Below are 24,680 nucleotides of genomic sequence, written 5' to 3' on the forward strand. Positions count from 1 at the left end.
CCCGGCAAGTGACACAGGGCGGACACTAGGCGCAAGAGTGAACGCTCCCTTACATGTGAGGCTGCCTATTAATGAGTAAGAAATGATCCAGTAACAATCTGATATTTATGCTATATATTAATTATAGCTTAACAAACCATTGTGCATACTGGGGGGAATGTAATAAAGCTTATCTGCCAGAACTCTGTCTAAACTGCACCAGAATTAAAACTCCAACACACAAACTAAAGATTTGGGCCAATATTAATACAGAAATGTGATGCTCTTGCCAGTTTGTAAAATATGTCAGAGCAAGGGGTGTTGTTAAAGCTGCATAAACTAATAGACAAATATGAATTTTTGTCGCAAAATAGACCACTACAAAAACTGGCGTAGAACACTCGATTTATTCTTTAAGTGCACCAGATTTTCTATTGCCACACAACATGGAAACGATGCAAACCCTGCAGCAAAAAATGCCCTGTGTTACAGTACCTTCAAAGTGGATGGGATTCTGGCTAATCCTATCCACACATTGTAGAAAAGGATCTGCAGTGGTAAAGATGCATGTTTGAAAATCGCAGTGTGCCAATTATACCCATGGCAATGCTGGCTATTTCTGTATAGGCTTACTAAGGGCAGTAAGGTAGAGAAAAACTCTGCGGAAAAAAAACATGATGAGTTACTGCCACATTTTTTTCCACAGTGTTTATTTGAGGGGGGTTTTGCTGCACTTTGCCTCGTGGGGCCTTAGCCTTAGAGATTTTGGACAATTTATGCAACTTGCTCAATTTACATGAAAATGGGGAGCCGAAGCTGAATAACAGTGGCATACTTGGAAACTGTAAAATCATCTCAACAAGGTTCTAGGATTAAATTCATAATCCATTTACTGTTGATAGACTTCCTTTGAAGGGGCTCTCATTTATTGTTTACTTGCCGAGGATAAAAATGAGTCCATGGTCATGTGATATACAGTCTATGGTCATGTGATGAACACACAGGTGCACAGCACGTTACAGTCACATCTCAGTAATCAGAGCCCTGTCTTGTAACAAGAAGACACTTGAAACTGGACAATCCCTTTACACCATCTAAGCATTGCTGTACAAATAGACATTACTGTAAGTTTCTAGAAAAGCCTAACAAACATTTGTTTATATACTTTATTTTTTAATTCCTCATGATTTTCTAGATCTTTATTTGCTGTCAATATCAGTCCATGGTTATGTAATGGGTGGAGAAAAACCAGGGGTATCAAAACAGGAGATCTGCGCTCACTGGGATATAGCACGACACGATTCAGAAATTCTTATCCGAAATCCTTTTTATTGAAACAATGGTATAAAAAGGCGACGCGTTTTGAGCTTTCCCAAGCCCTTTATCAAGTGCAATTAACCGTAGTTAACACCTTGATAAAGGCCTTGGGAAAGTCCCAATTACTATACATTCATCCACCACATATTGGTTAATACTAGAGATGAGCAAGTAGTATTCGATCGAATACCTCGCTCCCATAGGAATGCGTGTAAGCGGCTGAACACCAAGGGATTAAGTGCAGTGAATATTCACTACGCTTAACCCCTTGGTGTTCGGCCGCTTACACAAATTCCTATGGGAGCGAGGTATTCAATCTAATACTACTCGCTCATCTCTAGTTAATACTATGCTCAGTGTCTCTTCTTTTTTCCTTTTTTTCACAAGTTTCATGGTCATGTAATGGACACACCAGTGCACAGCTCATTACAAGACAGAGCTCTGATTTCTGAGCTGTGATTAGAACGAGTGTGATCATCACATGACCATGGATGGCTTTTTATCCAGCGGATTTATACAAAGAACAACAGCAAGCAGAGAACTAGAAAACAGCGAGGAATTGATACAGAAGTAGTCAATTGATGCAAAAATAGTATATTGGAAAATTGTATAACTTCTCATAATACAATCAATGACATTTATTTGCTGAATTTTGACAACTGGCTAATCCAAAATCCTGCTTTCCCATAAGAAGGGATAAGCCTGTGATAGGCCTATATTTTATAATATTTATTATTAACTCTTAGTAGCAGATAGATAACTATTTTCTAGGAGTCCTACATTTTGTTCACATTTTTTTGAAAGTGGTAACAGCGGCAGAAAACTATAAACAGGTGACATTTGTGGTGAAAATATTGTGTGACCCAAAAATTGGACTTTTTCTATACCAGAAAACTAGAAGTAAATACAGTTAGGGCCAGAAATATTTGGACAGTGACACAATTTTCGCGAGTTGGGCTCTGCATGCCACCACATTGGTTTTGAAATGAAACCTCTACAACAGAATTCAAGTGCAGATTGTAACGTTTAATTTGAAGGGTTGAACAAAAATATCTGATAGAAAATGTAGGAATTGTACACATTTCTTTACAAACACTCCACATTTTAGGAGCTCAAAAGTAATTGGACAAATAAACATAACCCAAACAAAATATTTTTTTTTTCAATATTTTGTTGCGAATCCTTTGGAGGCAATCACTGCCTTAAGTCTGGAACCCATGGACATCACCAAACGCTGGGTTTCCTCCTTCTTAATGCTTTGCCAGGCCTTTACAGCCGCAGCCTTCAGGTCTTGCTTGTTTGTGGGTCTTTCCGCCTTAAGTCTGGATTTGAGCAAGTGAAATGCATGCTCAATTGGGTTAAGATCTGGTGATTGACTTGGCCATTGCAGAATGTTCCACTTTTTTGCACTCATGAACTCCTGGGTAGCTTTGGCTGCATGCTTGGGGTCATTGTCCATCTGTACTATGAAGCGCCGTCCGATCAACTTGGCAGCATTTGGCTGAATCTGGGCTGAAAGTATATCCCGGTACACTTCAGAATTCATCCGGCTACTCTTGTCTGCTGTTATGTCATCAATAAACACAAGTGACCCAGTGCCATTGAAAGCCATGCATGCCCATGCCATCACGTTGCCTCCACCATGTTTTACAGAGGATGTGGTGTGCCTTGGATCATGTGCCGTTCCCTTTCTTCTCCTAACTTTTTTCTTCCCATCATTCTGGTACAGGTTGATCTTTGTCTCATCTGTCCATAGAATACTTTTCCAGAACTGAGCTGGCTTCTTGAGGTGTTTTTCAGCAAATTTAACTCTGTCCTGTCTATTTTTGGAATTGATGAATGGTTTGCATCTAGATGTGAACCCTTTGTATTTACTTTCATGGAGTCTTCTCTTTACTGTTGACTTAGAGACAGATACACCTACTTCACTGAGAGTGTTCTGGACTTCAGTTGATGTTGTGAACGGGTTCTTCTTGACCAAAGAAAGTATGCGGCGATCATCCACCACTGTTGTCATCCGTGGACGCCCAGGCCTTTTTGAGTTCCCAAGCTCACCAGTCAATTCCTTTTTTCTTAGAATGTACCCGACTGTTGATTTTGCTACTCCAAGCATGTCTGCTATCTCTCTGATGGATTTTTTCTTTTTTTTCAGCCTCAGGATGTTCTGCTTCACCTCAATTGAGAGTTCCTTTGACCGCATGTTGTCTGGTCACAGCAACAGCTTCCAAATGCAAAACCACACACCTGGAATCAACCCCAGACCTTTTAACTACTTCATTGATTACAGGTTTACGAGGGAGACGCCTTCAGAGTTAATTGCAGCCCTTAGAGTCCATTGTCCAATTACTTTTGGTCCCTTGAAAAAGAGGAGGCTATGCATTACAGAGCTATGATTCCTAAACCCTTTCTCCGATTTGGATGTGGAAACTCTCATATTGCAGCTGGGAGTGTGCACTTTCAGCCCATATTATATATATAATTGTATTTCTGAACATGTTTTAGTAAACAGCTAAAATAACAAAACTTGTGTCACTGTCCAAATATTTCTGGCCCTAACTGTACAATGATACTTTGCCTACACATATTCACAAAATTGTATCTCAATTTACCCTTCAAATAGACTATAATGGGTTCCACCGAAAACAGCAAAGAGAAAAGTGCTGTATGTAGTCTCTTCGTCCATTTGAAACGGAATGTGGGACAGAGTCTTGTATGGAGTCTCGAATGCAGATGTGAACCTAGTGTTAACTATACAAACTGTCACCTTTCTCCCTCAATTTCAGTATGCGATTAGCCTAAATTCTCCAGCAATCCTTCTACAAACTGTTATCTTTCTGGTGTCATCAATCACTTCTGCATGGAATATGTTGAGAATCTGAATGATGCACAGTGACAATTTTATCACAGTTTTCTTTTTCCCTCTAATGAGGCATAGACAAAGTTTTTTGGAAATACCCCATCGCAATTTGCTTGTAACCACAAGCTTTCTCTGCTGAATGTGAACTTGTTAGTGGTTTACATTCCTTAGTAGATGACATTCCTGTAACGGTTTGGAATTCTGTAATAGGTAGGTAGATAGATAGATAGATAGATAGATAGATAGATAGATAGATAGATAGATAGACAGACCAATAATCCAAAATACAACTATATAAATGACACAAAAAGCATACATATATTCAAAAATATACTATAAGTAGTGCCAAATACAGATTAAGTAAAAACAATGGCCAGATCCAAAAAGTAGCAAACTCCCCTTACAGTACTTCAAATAGTTATCATATATAAATAGGAACCATTGGACCAAGATTGAGTAGATAATTCTAGGGGCTGGATCCCATAAATTGCATCAGTCTGCTATGGTCATATTTCTTAATGCTGTTTCATTGTACTTCTTCTGGATTGAAAAAATGTATTATCTGCTTAGAGAGTGTCTACGAATCCTATTGATACGCATTGCTGATATGTCCTTACACCTTTTTTGGACGCATCTTGTCAGGCTTATCAGGGAATGTATCAGGATCTGAAGATAATGATGATCCTGTGGCTAAGTCATCGGTATCAGAACAACAGGGGTCTAATCCCCCAGACCCTGCACCAATCACCTGATGTAGCCTACAGAAGTTGTGTATAAGGTATATGGCCAGAAGTAACCCTGCTCCTATTTAAGTGAATAGGAACAGAGCTGCAGTTCCAGGTGCCACTACTACAGTCTATAGATTGTTATCTGTATACAGTGTACAAGGTACAGGTATCCAAATCAAATATCTGCCTAAAATTACTCTTCATTTTCCATCTTCTGAATGGGGCCTTCACTTAGGGGGATTGAGCTTAAATCAATGGTGGAAGAAAGAATTAAAATAACTGATAGGTTAAGGCCCCACATAGCGGGCCGCAGCAAAAAAGAACTAGGGAAAAACCGTGGCAGAAACACATCCCTTATATCTATAGAGAAACCGCTGGCATTTCCATAGGTATAATTGACATGCTGTGATTTCCAAAACCGCAGCATGTCTGCTGGACATATTTTTTGTGTAATGTGTGAATGGGATTCTTTGCGTATTCGTTGAGATTTCATTCCTTCATAAAGATAATTTAGAGAATTTATATTTTTTAGTCTTGTTAGTCCATGGATAAAATGTACAACATGAACAACATCTAAGGGCTCGTTCACATCTGCGCCCGGTCTCCGTTCTGCAGGTTTCCGTTTCCTGCACATAACAGAGCAGGAGACGGAAACCTGCAGGCATCTTTCCAAACCCATTCATTTGAATGGGTTTGAAAAGTGTCTGGCCGTGAGCGCCGGTGAGCATTTTATGCTCTCCACGGCGAAAACCGTTTTTTTTTTAAACTGGACACAGAGTCAGACATGCAGTACTCTGTGTCCGGTTTAAAAAAAACAGTTTCGCTGCGGAGAGCTCAAAGCGCTCACCGTGCTCACGGCTGGACTCGGTATGATAGGTTTCCGTCTTCGAAACCTGTTAACGGAGTCCAGACGCTGGTGTGAACCCAGTGTAAGGCTCCCACAAGATGAGCTTTCTAACTGTGTGCATTGACCTGTATAGTGCCAAACTGTATGCGTATGGTTCCATTTAATGTACCCTGCTCAGCAGACATGAACATATAACATATGACATATGACCCATTAGGGAAAAAAGCACACTATAAGAATTTAGGCACAAACAGGTACATAATAGGTCCAATGATTTCTATGGGTGATTTATTACAGACCTCGATACCACAGGCTATCATGGTATAATCATGATTTTAGAACTATGTTTTTCTTATTTGTGAAGAATTATATTTACATACATTTACACGCATAGATGCCTGATATAATATTACCTTATTAATATCTTCTGTTTTCTTTAGTGCATCCCAGCGTCAGCCAGAATTGCCAAAGTGGATGTGCCACATGCTCCGATTACAATGGCTGTATGACATGTAAGCCAAGACTGTTTTTCGCTTTAGTAAGGAACGGTATGAAGCAAGTTGGTGTTTGTCTTCCCTCATGTCCAGTTGGATACTATGGAATACGTTCTCCAGGAATTAGTGAGTGTAAAAGTAAGTGAAAGCAAACAGGCTATAATATGTGTATATATTGAATAATATATCTCAATCCGGCATTAGCTACGTAATGATCAGACAACCTTATGATGCTATTGACCATGGGCAGATGTAGCAATGTGGAATGAGTTATTGATATTCGATTTTGTTAACCATTCTACTACCTAACAACTTAGCTTCACAGGCCAGTGACGTCACTATCATATGTCACATGGCCTGTTCGCACCTCAGTCCTATTCAAGTGAATTGGGCTGCGACGTAATACGAAGCACAGCCATTATACTTCGTATTAAGTATGAAGCTGTGGTTTGTATTCTGTGAAGAGGCCACAAAGCTTATCCAAATGTTGCAATGTCTTTAAACAGCTCATCTATAGGTGATCCTATACTACACCCTCAGTCTCCAAGCCTTGAAGCAGAGTAGTGGTTGAACAACTTCTTGAAATTATATATATATATATATATATATATATATATATATATATATATATATGTATACAGTTCACACTTTGGAAAGTTAAGAAAAATTTGAGGCCCTGGTCATCCCACAGTGAAAAGTTGAAGCAGAAACAATGGGTTAATCATCTTGACTCAAGATTCTTGAGGCTTGTGGGTCAGAATAAATGAATTTGTGGGATTAGGTGCTAATTTGGCATTGTAACTAAGCGTGGCTTAAAAGCCATAGATGACTTCCAATATTCTTGTTACTTGATTCCATATATTTTGGACCAGAAATAAATTATGTAGTAGGTTTTTATAAAAAAAAATTTGGGACCACCTGCATGTCTTTAAGCTAGGGCCCCACATGGCGTAAACGTTGCGGTTTTGGAAATTGCAGCATGTCAATTATACCTAGCGCTGGTGGTTTCTCTAAAGGTATAACTGAAGCAGAAAGTCCGCAGTGGAAAGCTCTGCAAACTTTTTGTCCAAGGCGCTGCGGGAAGAACCGCAATGCGTAGCGGCCGTGGTATTTCCCACAACGCTTTTTTTGCTGCGGGGTGCCACATGGGGCCTTAGAATAAGTTGTTTTTCTCCAAATCTACAAATGTGACATGACAAAAATATAATATTTATCACTATAATGTGCTCTGTGATGTGGTGGTAGCAGTTGAATATGCTCGCAGAAGGCGATGGACTGCCTTTAAGTCAATAATGATCCTAGGACATTTGGTCCATTGGCTCTTATCTTGAACATAGCATATTTTCTCCATGTTACTAAGGACTGGCTGGTATTTTCTGTACTTTCAGGATGCAAAGCTGACTGTGAAACATGCTTCCACAAAAGCTTCTGCACGAAATGTAAAGGTGGATTTTATTTGCACAGTGGGAAGTGTCTTGACACATGTCCAGATGGGTTTGAGAACAATAACCACAGTATGGAATGCAATACTATTGGTGAGTAGTATCTAACACTTGATTTACAACTATCTGCCTTTAACAAAGTATAGTCAGCACTTCTGGTTTACCGCACATCTATGGGCTTTCAAGCTGGAAAAATAAAGGGGAGGCAATTCACAAAACACTGAGATCCTGAACGAATAGTTGGAAATTAGAATCCTCTAAAACTAACTGGGCAATGCTTCATATGGCAACGATGTCAAGGTAGAAGATCACAAACAAATGGAAGATGCTTCATAACGTGTAAAATCTGCTATATTGATTCCCATAGTCGGAGCTTATCAATTATCAGAAAATTTTTCTATCTATAAATAGTGGTGGCCATGATATTTTATGACTGACCCTACTAAAAGGAGTTATGGGTGATGTATTTGGCCCCGTGCATGGATGTTGTACAACTTTATAGCATGGAATGGTATCTGATCGAGCATGGCATGATCCACCATAAAACCAAGTACATGAGCTCTATGAGAAATACCGTAATGGAATTGTTGATATATATGAAGAAGTATTTTCAGCTGCAGGCTTTTTTACCTTTTCTTGGCGATGAGGTGTGTTACGATAATAACACTACATATTTCATGTCAGTTTACAGGTAGCACTTGCTATCTGTACTGAATCATTTGATATGATTAATGTATGCATACTCGGCTTGCACATAGGTCACTGCACGTTCTTTTGACTCAACACACGTGTAAAATAAATTAGTCATGTAATCTAGGGTTGGTTTGAGATGATTCTATGCATAAGCTTATTTTCTTTGCCTGTTTTGGCTCATTTTCTGAATAATTTCATGACTGGTTAAATTATGCAGTGTATGTCTTTTCTAACAACATAACATCTTTTGAGAATTTAGTGTTATTGTCTGCTATGATCTACCATTTGACTACATTCTGCACCCTTATGGGTGCCCCTGCTTTGGAGTAATTATATTGAATATAGTATTGTATAGCATCTACGATTACTTGATATGATGGATATAGGTACACGTATAAAATGGCCATTACAAACATTACTGATCACTAATGTCTAAGCAATTGTCACAATCATCTCTGAAAAAAATGAAAATTTACCATTATGGTGGGAGAAAACTTATGGGGTGTGTTTTCAATTTTGGTATCAGTTATCCTTACCAAATGAACTTGCTGCACCAAAAAGTGTCAATGATATTATTGTCCTAGTATACCTGTTATTTCAGGACAAATTTGGCTTTGTAATTAGATGTGGCTGACACCAGATTCACACTAGCGTTTGGGTCTCTGTTGTTCGCGTCCGCATGGGGATCCCAAAGACGTAGACCCTATCTGCTTAGAAATGGTTACCCATGGACCCCATAGACTATAATGTGATCAAATAAGAAACATGGAGGGTGTCTAAAACCTTTAGGGCTGAATTCATATCTGCATAGGAGACTCATCTGCAGCAAATCCCACTTAAAATCTGCAGAGAGAAAAGTCATCCTTGCAGGACCTTTCTCTTCACCGATTTTAAGCGGAATCTGCAGCGGAGACTCCAACGCAGATGTCAATCCAGCCTTAAAGGTTATAGACACCTTCCAATTTTCTTGTTATTTGATCACATATATTTTTGACTATAAATACATTTTGAAAAAGGGTTTTACTACAAATTTAGAACCATTTGGCATCTGCAGCTGGCAGGTATATACTACACATTATACAGCAAGCTACAGAATGCCACGTGCTAGCAAACCCTGCAGACTTTTTGTGACCACACCTTTGGAAAAAACATGATGCGTTTCTGCCACAGTCTTTTCCACAGCGCTTTTTAGCTGTGGCGCGCTACGTGAGGCCTTAGCCTTAAAAGCTTCTGGTCATGTTTCACTTGGAAAAATAACATTAGCTAAATTCCTTCATCATGCATGTCATGGGTGCCTTTAATTTGTCCTCTGATCCATGTTTTCTCCGTTTAGTTCATTGTGCAGTCAGTGAATGGAGTCCTTGGGGTCCATGTACAAAGAGGGGGAAGACCTGTGGTTTCAAGCGAGGCAATGAAACCAGAGCTCGTGAGATAGTGCAACACCCATCTGCACGTGGTACACCTTGCCCGCAGACATCTGAGATGAGGAAATGCATAGTACAAAAAAAGAAGTGCTCAGAACGGTAAGATTTTGAAATTGTACAGTCTTTGATGTATTTTGTGATGCAAAAGTGCATGTACTTACTTTACCAATGTGGTCATAGTATTACTGAGGTTTCGTCATAAGTAGGACGCTGTGTCTTATTTAGCGGGAGCTGCAGGAGCTCTGTATAGTGCCCTATGTCAGGGATAATCTCCCCTGGAAACAGTGCATATGATGGATGGAGCATGCCACAACTTTTCTCTCTATATGCCTCCAATAGTTTTTGGTAAGGTCCCAGGCATCTCTATGGACATATTTAAATGACATGACAAAACAGGCTACTAAAATCTCCAAAAGTAAGTGATGACCAAAATATTTCCCTATAGGAAGTTATATTAACCTAAACTGCATAAAGAAAAGATGTATGAGTTACCCTTTGTTCACATCGGCGTTCGGTATTTTGTTTGGGTAGTCCACATGGGGACCCCCTGAACGCAACTGCAAGCGGTGTGCAGTGAAAGTACACGGACCCCATAGACTATAATGGGGTTCATGTGCTAGCCACGCGCTTCCCACATGAATCATGGGGACAGGAATGTACTTTCCTATCTGCATGATCCCTGCAGAGATTTGGCGGCAAGCACACGGAGCCCATTATAGTCTATGAGGTCCGTGTGCTTTCACTGGCACACCGCTTGCAGTTGCGTTCGGTATTCCGTCTGGAGGGGGGGGGTCCTCATGTGGACTCTCCCGGGCGGAATACCAACGCAGATGTGAACAAGGCCTTATTCATAGAAACAAACAATGGCTTTTTTAATTTTCAAAAAGTCCTGTAAGGCTAAGGCTGAAACCCCACATTGCGGAAATGTAAAGCTGTTTTTTGAGCCAAATCCAGGAGTAGATTTAATAGAAGGGGGACATTTAAGAGCTTCCTTTTAGAGATGAGCGAACACTATTCGGAACAGCTGTTCCGATTAGCACGCTCCAACAGAAATGAATGGAAGCGGCCGGCCGCTTAACCCCCCCCGCGTGCCGACTAAGTCCATTCATTTCTATGGGAGCGTGCTATTCGAAACGGCTGTTTCGAATAGTGTTCGCTAATCTCTACTTCCTTTATATTTTCCATTCCTTTTCAAACCAACCCGTAACTTTTGGCACAAAAAATCTGCAACAAAAAAGCTGCGTTTCGACAACGTGGGGCCTTAGCCTAAAAATAAGATCTAGAATCTGACAGCAACTACTGCAGTTGTTATCAATCTCTGCATTATTTTATTAGCCTATCTACAAGTTATAAGAGAGAAGGAGGAGAATTGCTAAAAAAAAAGGCAATGAATAATTGCTGCATCTTATCAGGAATAGCACACATCAAGGTGATGGACATGCCTGAATCGCAAATGACATGGAATCCCCCATGGCAGAACCAAGTTGTTAATCCCTAATATACTCCCCTGTCAGGGAAACAGATTGTTATATTAGAGCACATGTGTGGCTGGCCTGGGTGGGAGAGCAGCAGATACATGCAATGTTTGGGAGATTTCTAGGCAGGAGGATTTGATAAGTATGCAGTTGGCGGACGCTCGCTGTGTTTTATCATACTTTGATTGGAGTTCAAAAATATGCTGAGGAAAAATTCCCAAAACCATGCATCAAGATTAGAGTAAATGTTACTTTAGCTGGAGATAATGTAACATAATACCAAGAGGCTTAAAATATTAAGTGTTAAATTCCCTTCTCATCCACCCACTCATATTCATCACAGACACAATCTGATGTAATGCAGATAGCCGAGTGGCTGGTGATCAGATTTAATGACGTGCTTGATGATAATATTAAGCTAATCCACTTTATTCAGCAATATTTTCCTTTCAATGCACAAACCCATCTCTTGTAATAGTTTAGTGATTGTAGAAAAATCAATCAAAATACTAAATACTAAATAAATACTAAAGGTATTTGGGTACACTTATTAACCCATTGATAGCACTAACAGACCTTTAAAAAAAAAAAAAAAATTGCCCAGAAAACCCCTTTATTTTAAAGGGTTTCAATCATTAAAAAGCAATATTTTGTCCCTAACATGTAGGAATAGCCTTAAGAAAGGCTATTCTTCTCCTACCTTTAGACGTCTTCTTCTGCCGCCGTTTGCTAGAAATCCAGTTTTCTTCTGTATGCAAATGAGTTCTCTTGCAGCACTAGGGGAGGTCCCCAGTGCTCGAACAACACTGGGGGTGTCCCCAATACTGCAAGAGAAATCTCCAGCGCCGCCTCTATCTTTGTCTGGAGCAGCCTCTCTCTGTGTCTATTTCCAGAGCTGGCTTCAAACTTCTAGGCATGCGCAGTCGGCTCTCCCCTCGGACCTCAGGAAGAGCTGCTTTCTTGTGGCTGCTTACACAGTAAGGTGAGGTAAGCAGCCACAAGAAAATGGCCGCTTACACCAGTTTACAGAGCAAGGAGAAGCTCAGGGAAAATATCAGCCCCCACAATCATGTACAGAACATACAATAAGAAATCAGATTAGACTTTAAAAAAGAAACCTATTGTTGTGAAATGCAGCACAATCAACAGCTTGTCATAGTATACAGTTAAGGGAACACATCAACATACAGTATATCCTTGCTTTATATTTGTATAGAACCATGGAATCATGGCGGCATCCCTATCAGTGATTGTATGTGCAGTAATACATGAAGGGTTGTCAGTCAGTATGTAGGAGCACCCCCATTATTACATGACTGTTTCTAAGCATACAAAGAGCAAAGATATAAATGAATAAAACACAAGCTATACTGACACAAACTATATAACAATCTGCTCAGAATCTTCTCTATAACATATTGCATGCAGATTAGACTGCATTTAGAAGGCTGTAAGCCTTGTGCTCCTTCAGCTGGCTGCTTTACTTCTTGACCCCTATGCACATCTATGCTGGCATGGTTTAGTGTGCATGTGTCCTCAATAGAGAAAGTGAAATAAACTGCTGCCAAACATCTCTGGCAATAACTTAAGTCCTGTGAAAAGGATTGGGCATGTTAAAATCCAAAATTCTTCTTTCTCTTGTCCTCTTACATCAGGGAGAATCAGGATGCCCCCCCTTCCCATATTGTCTTCATAAAGCCAGCAGGTTTGACTGACTCTCTATTGCGTATGGCTACCTTTAACTTTCTGAGGCTGGGACCCCAGGATGTAAACAACGCAATTTCCCCTTTAGCGGTGAGTTTTATAGTCAGGGCAAAGTGGATGGGATGCCAGCGAGTCCCATGCCCACTTTGCGGTAAAAACCGTGGTGCGGGCATGCCGCGATTTCCAACACCAGCGTGGTTTTGGACATCCCAGTATGTCAATGATATCTATGGAAATGCTGGCGGTTTCCCCATAGGTATACTTGAAACAGAAAGTCCACAGGAGAAACATCTGCAAACTTTCTGTCTAAAGTGCTTTGGGAAGAACCGCGATGCGTTGCCACCGTGGTTTTTCCCACAGTGCTTTTTTGCTGCGGGACGTCACGTGGGGCCTTAGCCTTACACTGATTTTTACATCTTATTTTAGGAATACCAAGGAGATTTTTAATGGGAGTATATTTAAACTTGTATACATTATGTAAATTGGATTTTTTGCAATATAGTTATGAGACAACACAATGTAGCTGCAAGCTCTTGGGGTTAGAAGGACAATACAGAGAACCTATTGTTTTGATGTTCTATATAAAAGGCTGATACAGTATATTACAGTGTGAATTTGGCTAAAAGTCAGTTGTTACAGAATTTCAGAGCAAAATTGACTATATGTTACGCTGGGTTGACATCTGCATTGGTTGTGAATCAAGTTCAGATCTATCAGAAATCAACAGATGAGAAGTCCTGCAAACCCGACCTTTTTATCCAGCGATTTTAATTAAAAATAACAGATATCTGACAAACCCCATTATAGTCAATGAGGTTGTTTGGCTCCTTTTGTGTCCACTATTTTTGTGGTCCATTTTTCCATTCCGGTCCAGAAAAAAAATGCAGCATGAATGTGCTTTTTATTTCTTTAGCAAGGGGAATTGCTGCAGGAAAACCCGCAGCGTGGTAAAGTACCTGTATAGTAGATGGGATTCTGGTTAATCCTATCCACACATTGCAGATAAATAGCTATGTATGGGCCCGAAGAAAAGAATGGGTCAGTGGGGTATCCGTGAAATACACTGACCCACACCACGGTCGTCTGTAAGGGGACTAATGCAAATGTTTTTTCCAAGCAGGTCATCTTACGCCACTTATCTCAAGTTCTTGAGCTAAGTCCCATAGTAGAGAAGGATACCCGTAGGAGACAAAATGTACCCCACTAACACTACTGTGAAAGGAGCTTTATTTCTAGTGATATTAATACTTATTCCTCAAATTACACCATTTCATCAGAAGACTCAATTGTCATCTGTTGGTATGAAAAAATTCCATGTGCGTCACCAAGCTGCTTATTAGAATAATTTAATATGTCTGTGCTTAAAACATAGAAAGTCCAAACATCATTTTACGTTAAAAATAAAAATGTTTAGTTTAAAAAATCAGCAGGAAAATTAGCCCCTAATCTCACAGTTTATTCATTGTGGAAATAAATGAGTTCTGGTATATTTCCGGTTACTTTATCAAATATGACAGCGTAAACAAAGTGCGATCGTGTCAAACACTCATATGCAGGAGGATTTAAAGGTAACTATTACATGCTGTTGGCAGTGCTGCTAAAAGACATTGTAGCAGGATACACAAACAAATTAGAATAGTCATTTATTGGGCACATAGTCAGTGTGAGAAGACAAGGGGAAAAGATAAACATGCAACCCCATGGGGTGTGCAAAAGCCTAATGGGGGTCACACTGGTTTGTGTAGCAGCACAGCTGAGAGCCGTGTGTTTCATGTGTTAAAGACACTACGCTGGTTAATGACCTTACTATGTGATAGTTCCCCAGGCCTCTTAGACCCCAGAATTAACTTGGAGCTAATTACTGTTTCCTGCTGTTTATATGTTACATACACTACAAGGTCAGCATTGGAAATGTAACATCCCATTACCAGAGCGTCTATTTTAATTCTGCTTAAATGGTGATTAGGACATTCCATAATGTTCTGAAATGTCACAATATATTGTGCTATTTATCTATAGTGAGACTCCAAAAGTCATTACGAGATAAGATTTCTATGTATATCTACAATCTGAAATGGTTCTCTTTGTAGACATCCAATATAACATATTGTCCTATTATTAGCCCTAGTAGGATACTACAAGACTGGGGCCCCATGTTGCAATAACGCCTGGCTTTTTCTGACTAATTCCATCCGCATCCCATCTGGTAAATCCCATCCGCACATTGTAGAAAAAAAATCTGCAGTGGAAATACTGCAATTTCGAAAACACTTGCTTTTTTTGTCTTTCACAGCATGTCAATTCTACCTACAGAAATGCTGGCGTTTTTCGTATAGGTATAATAGGGGCAGTAAGTCCACAGAGGAAGCCTTTGCACACTTTCTGTAAAAAATACTGTGGAAGAAAACGCAACGCGTTTCCGTCACAGAATTCTCGGAAGAGGTTTGCTGTGTGGGGCCTTAGCCTTAGGGTGTGCTTTACACGTTCTGGTTGTTTGATGGAGTTTTGAAGACAAAATCTAGGTGAGAATTGAATAAAAATGTACTGTCCATCAAAAAAAAAAAAAAAAAAAAAAAATCTGCCCGGGCAGCTTAGAACTGTACAATTTGGGCTAAATGCATACGGCACAAGAAAATAAGACATTAAAAACAAATTAAACTGTCAGTTTTCTATCAAGGTGTGAACCTTGTTTAACACAGATGAACTTCATAGGTCTTTTTTTGACCCAACCCAATCCATTTTTAATGACCATCAAGCAGATTCCAGTCCTTTTTGACAGACGCTAAAAATGTAGCTATTCACATGTATTGATCAGTCTGTAAAGGCAGGTAAAATACAACAAGTTCTATATTTTAACAGTATATTTAAACAGTCTGTTAAAAAAAACAGACATGTGTTTGTCTTCATTGACTCCCATTGGTTGTAAAATGAACATGTAAGAGACATTAAGAAAACATCTGCTTCTCTCAGGGGTCCATCAGAGTCCTCTTATCATACACAATATCAAAGGTTTTTGCTCCTTATGATTGTGTCTTTACAGAGTGCTTTAGGAGCTCTGTGTGACATTGTATGGCACCCTATTGCTTTCCTCCCTAGAATCAATGATTCAAGAGAATATTTCCATAATATGGTGCCTGAAACTGTATGAATCCAAGAGAAATCTCCTCTATATATTTCTCTATATGAGTAAGAGGTGTATGCAAGTACATGATTGGTGAGTGGATTTCAGGATGATTTTAAGACTCATTCACACGGGGCAAGAGGGGGCAGATTTTGGCGCTGAATCCACATCATAATCCGCCCCCTCACAATAGAGGTCTATGTAGACTGCTAGCTTACTTTTTTCTGTGAGCGGCATGTTGCTTCTCATGGAAAAAAGAAGCGAGCTGCCCTTTCTTCAGGCGGATTCTGTGGCTGATTCAGCTCCGACGTCCGCCTCGCAGCAGCACCCTCCGGGCTACGTCCATTCATTTGGGCCTACTCCAGAGTGGGAAACCGCGACAGTCGTGGCAGGTGCATTTTGGCCCTATTCTGACGTGGATTCCTGCATCAGAATCAGGACCAAAATCCGCCATTCTGTGCCCCGTGTGAAAGGGGCCTAAAGGTTAATGTGGGGACAAAAATGTTTCCTGCAGTGCATACACTACAGCACGAGTCAGTTGACTAACATAGATCTGACTATCATAGAATTTTCTGCAGTGCATGCACTACAGTAGGAGTCAGCTGACTAACATAGATGCTGGTCTTCTATTTCAGTCTGCTTTGCTGATGCTCCAAATCACATAACCAACCCTACTCTTCTCCTGCTGCTTACACTTGGAGTAGAGCAAGGTCGGCCATGTCAACAAAGAGTTGGAGTGTCAGCAGCACAGGTCTCCTGGCATTGCTCAGCATCAGCGCACCAGCGGACTCGCATCTACACTACTGCTGCAATATATACACTACAAATTTAAAATAACAACTTTAACCACAAAAAAAATATCACAACATTTTACTACATATTAGGTTAACTTCACATGGGCAGGTTCAATCTGTGTGATATGTACTGGATGTCGGCCAGATTTCCCAGATTGAAGTCTGAGCCAGGACAAGGACTTCCAGGATTATAGTCATTTCTAATGCTAGGACTACCTACCTCCCTGCAAGACTACTGTCCGGTACCGATGAAAACACAACTACAGTGTAGGCCTGAGTCATCTAGTATTATAGATGGTTATGATGCTGAAAGACAAGATTGCAGTTCCATATCTCATGGACGAAACCCGCAGGTGTGAAGACAACCTTACCACAATAAACCTTTTTAATAATAGCAATAGTATCTCATTTCTAAACTGTAATACAGTAAATCAGTTTGTACATTATAATCTTATCTTACAACTTTTTTACATTCTGTTATACATTTTATATGTCTTAGTTTTGGTTGAGTATTACTAAGAAAGTGAGAGTGGTGTTGCAACCAACAAGTTGTTGCTCTTTAGATGAGTTATAGACATAGGAGAGTTAACTTCTAATATTTACATAAGTATATAGCACACAGAAATATCTGGAATTACCAGGCTGGAATGTGAGCTTCCCTATATAATATGGCATTACCATGTGAAGATTCTTTACTGCAGTAGAGTACGATGGAAAGACATAAAAAACGTAACATTTTGAAATGTATGCTAACAAATTTCATGTAGATAACCTGGACATTTTAATGAAAGTTTGACTTATGTTTGGTGGAAGTAGGCCTGTAAGCTGTCAAAGGACCCATGGAGTGGACTGTATCCCAATACATATATACTATGGGTAATGTAAAAAAATACCACTTACACAAGTGGACAAAATTATTGGTATCCAGAATTTAATGAAGAAAAATCCACAATGGTCACAGAAATAACTTGAATCTGACAGAAGTAATAATACATAAAAATTCTATGAAAATGAACAAATGAAAGGCAGACGTTGCTTTTTGCTTCAACAGTATTTTTTTTTAAATAAAACTCATGAAACAGACCTGGATAGAAATGATGGTTCCCTTAACTTAATATTTTGTTGCACAACCTTTTGGGGCAATCACTGCAATCAAGTGATTCCTGCAACTGTCAATGAGACTTCTACACCTCTCAACAGGTATTTTGGCCCACTTCTCATGAGCAAACTGCTCCAGTTGTCTCGGGTTTGAAGGAGGGCCTTTTCCAGACGGCATGTTTCAGCTACTATCAAAGATGCTCAATAGGGTTTAGGTCAGAGCTCATAGAAGTCCACTTCAGAATAGTCCAATGTTTTCCTCTTAGCCATTCTTGGGGGGTTTTAGCTGTGTTTTGGGTGATTATCCTGTTACAAGACCCATGACTTGTGACTGAGACCAAACTTTCTGACACTGGGCAGCACATTTCTCTCTAGAATCCCTTGATAATCTTCAGATTTCATTGTACCCTGCACAGATTCAGGACACCCTGTGCCAGATGCAGCAAAGCAGCCCCAGAGCATAACAGAGCCTCCTCCATGTTTCACAGTAGGGACAGTGTTCTTTTCAAGATATTCTTCATTTTTTCTGTCTGTGAACAAAGAGCTGATGAGCCTTGCCAAAAAGTTTGAATTCTGTCTCATCTGTCCATAGGACAATTTCCCAGAAGTTTTGTGGCTTGTCAACATGTAGTTTTGCTACTATTACTTTTGTCAGATTCAAGTTATTTCTGTGACCATTGTGGGTTTTTCTTTCAATAAACGATGGGTACCAACAGTTTTGTCCGCGTGTGTACATGAAAGCAAAATGCATTTCAAAGCCCAAGGGAAAGGGACAGCCAACAAGAGTTGTCCCTCTTTAAAAGGAATGGAAATAACAGTGTGAACCAGCACTATTCCTTTTTCTATTTGCCATGAGTCAAAACCTGAGCCATATGACCATGTGCCATAACTCCTTTGATGAGTAAACCATTATTTTGCTTATATACACCATCATTGTGCTATAAGTAGCTGTAATAGCTTGCGAACAGTGTCTTTCCTGCAGTTCTCCACCACATGTCTATTTCTCTGTCCGTTTGAGCATTGTAATATTAATGAATTCCAAATCTGCCTGGTGTCTGACATTCTGTTGAGCAGCGTACTGTCAGCACTGCATAATAGTAAACGCAAGTAATTAATTCAATGAAGCCTAAATGGCACAGTACATGTGTTACTGCCAACCCACATCAAGGTGAAATGCAAATTATTGGACAAAACTTTTGATGTAACTTTTTAATATTCTCAAAATCCCCAATTTATAAACCACGGAGTCCTCTTTCATTTTAGATAGGCGTTTCCTTTTGTCTATTTGAAGTTGCACATTTGTACAAAAATGCGCAATAAGGAATTACCATCTGTATTTGGTTTGCTGATACAATGTTAAGCAACAGATCTGTGGTTATATTGCAAACATGCTTATAGAAGGCAAGGCTTTCCTCCACCATCTGGCATTTCCACAATTTCGCAAAATATCAAGCAGTAGCAAAGAACAGTAGCTTACGCTTCAAGATTTACAGCGGTCAACCCCTGCTATTTAGAGTCTATCTGTCCCTCCAGCCTGCCCTCTGATATACCCTTTACCCATTAGTCATCAACTTTCTGTTTAGAAAAAGAAGGTTTTAGACTTGATATCTGTGGAATGCAGCTGTGTTTTATCTACATAGACCACTGCAGATCCTCCAAGACATGAATTTCACATCCTTTAATCCATACACCCTATGAATAACACTCATTTCCTCTTTGATGCTCCAGAGCTGCATATCTCATATGAAGAATGGCCACAACGTAACTAGTTCCTGTGTGGTGTAGCTAATCTTTGTGGTAAAATTATAAAATCTAACGGACTAGTGGAAAAAAATGCCAGGAAAGTGTATTAGGTTTTATTTAGACTCATCCTCGTGTTGTAGAAAAAACCATTGCCAAAAATGTATGCATATATGAAAAATGCTGCATATTATTTCCTGCGAAAACACTGCGTTTCCTTTTAGAATTACTTAAAGGGAAGCAAAAATGAAGAATTCAGCTATTGCATTTTGTTCTGCTGTCGCATTTTTAGGTGTGAATCACTATGTGTGGCCTCAGCCTTACGCTGGGTTCACACCAGCGTCCGGTCTCCGTTCTCTTCTGCCTGCAGAAGACGGAAACCTGTCAGACCGTGTCCAGCCAAGAGCTCCGGTGAGCGTTTTGTGCTCTCCGCAGCGAAACTGTTTTTTTTTAAACCGGACACAAAGTCCTGTCCGACTTTGTGTCCGGTAAAATAAAATGGTTTTGCCGCAGAGAGCACGAAACGCTCAGCGGCGCTCACGGCCGGACACTTTTCAAACCCATTCATTTGAATGCGTTTGGAAAATGCCTGCAGGTTTCCGTCTCCTGTGCAGTTTCGGGCAGGAAACAGAAACCTGAAAGCGGAGACCTCGGGCGCAGATGTAAACGAGCCCTTAGGCTTGGCGCACACGACCATAGTTGTTTTCAGTATAGGATTCATTAATTTCTTAGGCCTCATACACACATCTGTAGATTTATTAATCGGTGTCCCGGCTGTATATGGAACAGCTCCTATTTCTGTTTGTATTTGCAGCACAGATTTGCCTATACAAGTGTAGAGGATTGTACAAGGGGGCCCCAACGTAGCGTAAACACTGCAATTTTAGCGGAAACTGCGGTGTTTATTCAGTACCTGCAAAGTGGATAGGATTCTGACTAGTCCAATCCACACATAGCGAAAAATATCTGCAGTGGACATGCTGCGATTTAAAAAACCATTGCTTTTTTGTATATCACAAATTTTAGTTATAACTATGGAAACACTGGCATTTTCCATATAGGTATAATTAAAGCAGAAAGGGTGGACTTTCTGTGAAAAGTGCTGTAGGGAAAACCGCAATATGTTTCAGCTGCAGTTTTTCCCACAGTGCCTTTTCACTGCAGCTCACTATATGGGACCTTAGCCTAAGGCCTGCAGAAAAAAAGTGCTATGGGAAAAACCACAGTGCAACATATTGCATCGCAGTTTTTCGCAGAGCTTTGCACAGCAATTTGTCAGAGGTTTCCTCTGTGGACTTTCTGCTTCAATTATACCTATAGGGAAACCACCAGCTTTGCCATAGGATAATTGAAATGCTGCAACTTCCAAAACCATGATGGTTTTGGAAATCGCAGCGTGTCCGCTGTGCATATTTTATGGAAAAGGGGCGGAATCGCAAAATGGATGAATATATATGGATGTGAAAAGTTATGTAAAACACTCGATGTGAATAACCCCTTTCATCATTCAGAACACAAGATCACCTTTATGAAAATGCAAAAACTCAACAGGTTTTTCCTTCCTATGGACAGTAATACGCGAGAGGTGTGCCAAAGAAACATACGTGTGGAGTAAATAATTATACACATTATACAATGTATCAGCCTCCAATAATATATTATTTATTTCTACACATGAATATTAAACAAATACATGTACTCCGCTGTATTATACAATGTATGTTATAAACATGGCAGACCTCACTTCCATGGAAGATGCGTCATTTCATTGTTATTCTGTTAGTCTGAAAATGAAGTCAAATGTTACATTTTCATGAAGAACTCTTTAGTTTCGAAGAATAGACCATAACACTTCTTGCGCAGTTTCAGTAGAGGTCAGATTCGGAAAGATCACAGCTGCTAGTCTTGGAATTCATTGCTTAGTGGTCATTTACAATTAATATTAATGAATGGCAGATGACAGATGTTTATATCCTATTTTCTGCCAGGCATTGCTAAACAAAAGCATAGTGCTTTATTTTAACTCGTAGTCAGTGATCACTTTCTGCCCCTACAGATTAAGCAATTTCAGACCCAAGACTCCAGCTTTGTGTGGAAACAAGACTTTATTCTTCTCCTACTCATACACCCATTTTGTTCCAGATAATATGCTGTGTCATTGGAACTAAATATTTGAGTAGACTCCTCACCTAACCCATGCTCCTTTATAAAGGCACGTAGGTCAAATGTTGTTAAATGTAACACTATACTACAAACTTTATTAATGAGCAGAATTATTTCTCATAGTCAACCAACCTCTAAAATCCTACTTCATATCCGTGTTAAATTTATAAAACCAGCCCTTTCCATTAAAATGGAACCCCTCCATGAATTCGACAGAAAAAAAGAGCAGTTTTTCATAATCCTTTGTGATCTGCATTGACAGTGAACCATCATGAACCCTAATTATTACTTAATTATGTATGTCTATTGGCAATATGTAGTACTCCCATGTAGGGGGAGTAAAATAGGTGGGTCTGATTTGTTTTTTATTGGTTGGCAATATTAGGAATATTGACAGGTTTAAAGAGGACCTTTCACGTCCTCCCCTCCTCACGGTAGTGTCTATTGCACTGTACTGTGGGAGGGGTGTTCCTACTCCTGAAAGTACTCGTCCATAGACAAGTACTGGGGGGGCTTTCCTCATCGCTCAGCATCATCGCTGGGCAGTAAGCAACACCCCCTCTCTCAGTACAGCGCTATAGATGCTGCTGTGAGGAAGGGCATTCCTAATTGACTGTCAGAAACGTCCTTCTGACACTTAAGAGCTATGGTAACGGCACCGATAGCTCTTCACCGGGGGCCCACAATGGGAAAGCTGATAGTGCGCTGAATTCAGTGAGGACGTGAAAAGTCGTCTCTAAAGTAAGAAGGTACAAATATAATTAAACTGACTTGAGGTTTTCTTTAAAGGGAGTCTATCATTGCCTATATAGATTCTTAACTAAGCATATCTTTACATAGCCTTTAGCAAGGCTATTCTAGGCATACCTCTCATTCCTTGATCCTCGCAACCATTTTTGAATGAAACTGGTTTTCTTCACATGCAAATTAATCTTCAGGGAGCAAAGGGGACATTACCCTGTGCTCCGAGCACCCCTGTGTCATCAGCCTCCTCTGTTTCTCACCACTCCTTTTTTACAGACGATCCCTCCTGCACTTCTTCAGTGTTTTCAGAGCAGCTAGTCACGAATAGTGTGATTGAATTCACGTACATGCGCTGTATGAGACTAGCTACTCTGGAAGCAGAGGTATAGAAGAAGGGATCATCTTTAAAGAAGGGGACAGTAAGAAACGGAAGTGGCTGATGACGCATGGGTGCTTGGAGCACAAGGGTAATGCCCCCTGTGCTCTCTGAAGATTAATTTGCATATGAAGAAAACTGGTTTCATTCAAAAATGACTTTCTAAAGGCTATGTAAAGATACATTTAGTTAAAAAATGATAGACTCCCTTTAAGAAACAGTATTTTCTAAATAATATCCCAAGTCCTTTCACAAGGCTTCTTGAAAGTCAATACAGACTTACTGGGAGCCACATTCCAATAGCTTATTTGCATATCCTTCTCTATGAGCAATGGCAAAGCTTTTTATCAATGTACATGGTATTTAGATAAGTTTGGCTTATAAATCCTCATTGATCCTCACCATACTCGCTGCTCATAAGTGTAACATAAAAGTAAAGTTTGTGTCAAATTTTGACACCTGATTTTGGATAGGAACATTTGTTTTGCCACTGCAGGAAAAGTCATCTGTTTGAAGGTGCCATGATCTTTGTCCCTAGCAGTCTTGTACATAAAGAGATACATAAAAGAAATATAGAAAAGAATGCATTTTGTCAAGAAGTGGCGTGGTATAGGCCTACATTGTGGCTTCTGGGAGGCCAAGACACTGACATGAGATCATGGCCATAAAAGTCTTTATACTTGGCAGTCTGTTTAACAGTTGATAGTTGATTAATAATTGCCACAAAACTATGCGCCAGGAATTACCAATCAATGTATTAGCATATCTGGATGGATTTCAGCAACTCATGGCTACTACAAGGGGCAGGTCAAATCTGTCCCACATCAAATTCCAGCAATATTTGACAGTTGCTGCTGTTCCCGCTTCTTTATTGCTGGTTAGAACACACAACAACAGTCTATGTACTTTGTTGTACATTACCTAGTTCAACAATTGCTGGTTGCTGCCCCTTTAATTGAACAACGTGACACTTACATTTCTTGGCAGGTGCTGAGACATTTGTATGAATTTCTAAGTATTCAGTGCTTCAGATATAATAGCTGTTTTCCAAGAAAAGAAAAAGAAGAGCATGCAAGCGGCCATATCTAGGACTTAGACCAATGACCCTATGAGGACTAAAGCAAAAGATATAAGAGTGACCTATGCCTGAATGTTTAATTTAGCAGAAAAAATATTGCTATGCACTGTTCCGACGGGATTAGAACGTGCAGCTCCTGACACTTAGACATTTATTAAAGGGTGTCTAACGAAACATTTATCATATGTCCATAAGAGATTGCAGGCATGAGCTTCAGCATCTCCGCTGTAAGAGTAATAAAATAATAAGTAAGGCTAATAAAATAGTGAAAAAAAAAAGTTTTAATAAAATAAATAAAAGTTCCAAATCATTCCATTCCCTAGAATACATATAAGGGCGGGTTCACAGCACCTGATCTCCGTTATGCAGGTTTCCGTTTTCTGTTGCCAGAAGACCGAAACCGACATTCAGTGTCTGCCAGTGAGCGCCTGTGAGCGTCTTCTGCTCAGCACGGTGAAACCATTTTTTTTTTTTTACTGGACACAAAGTCATGCATGTCCAACTTTGTGTCCATTTAAAAAAAAACAAAAAACATTTCGCTGCGGAGAGCAGAAGACGCTCACGAGCGGACACTTTTAGGTATCCCTGTATCTGAAAGTACCCAGT

At 39.9% G+C, this 24,680-nt stretch overlaps 1 protein-coding gene across 1 annotated transcript in view; it reads left to right on the top strand.

The window, feature by feature from the left end:
• Nucleotides 1–24,680, top strand: part of RSPO3 (R-spondin 3) — a 55,642-nt gene that overhangs the window by 24,591 nt on the left and 6,371 nt on the right. Inside the window, exons 2-4 of the mRNA XM_075267988.1 lie at nucleotides 6,169–6,360; nucleotides 7,611–7,757; nucleotides 9,691–9,880. Coding sequence (XP_075124089.1) covers nucleotides 6,169–6,360; nucleotides 7,611–7,757; nucleotides 9,691–9,880 — 529 coding nt within the window. The remainder of the gene's footprint in view (nucleotides 1–6,168; nucleotides 6,361–7,610; nucleotides 7,758–9,690; nucleotides 9,881–24,680) is intronic.

The sequence above is a fragment of the Leptodactylus fuscus genome, chromosome 3 (genome assembly GCF_031893055.1).
Source record: "Leptodactylus fuscus isolate aLepFus1 chromosome 3, aLepFus1.hap2, whole genome shotgun sequence".
In the NCBI taxonomy this organism is placed as follows: Eukaryota; Metazoa; Chordata; class Amphibia; order Anura; family Leptodactylidae; genus Leptodactylus; species Leptodactylus fuscus.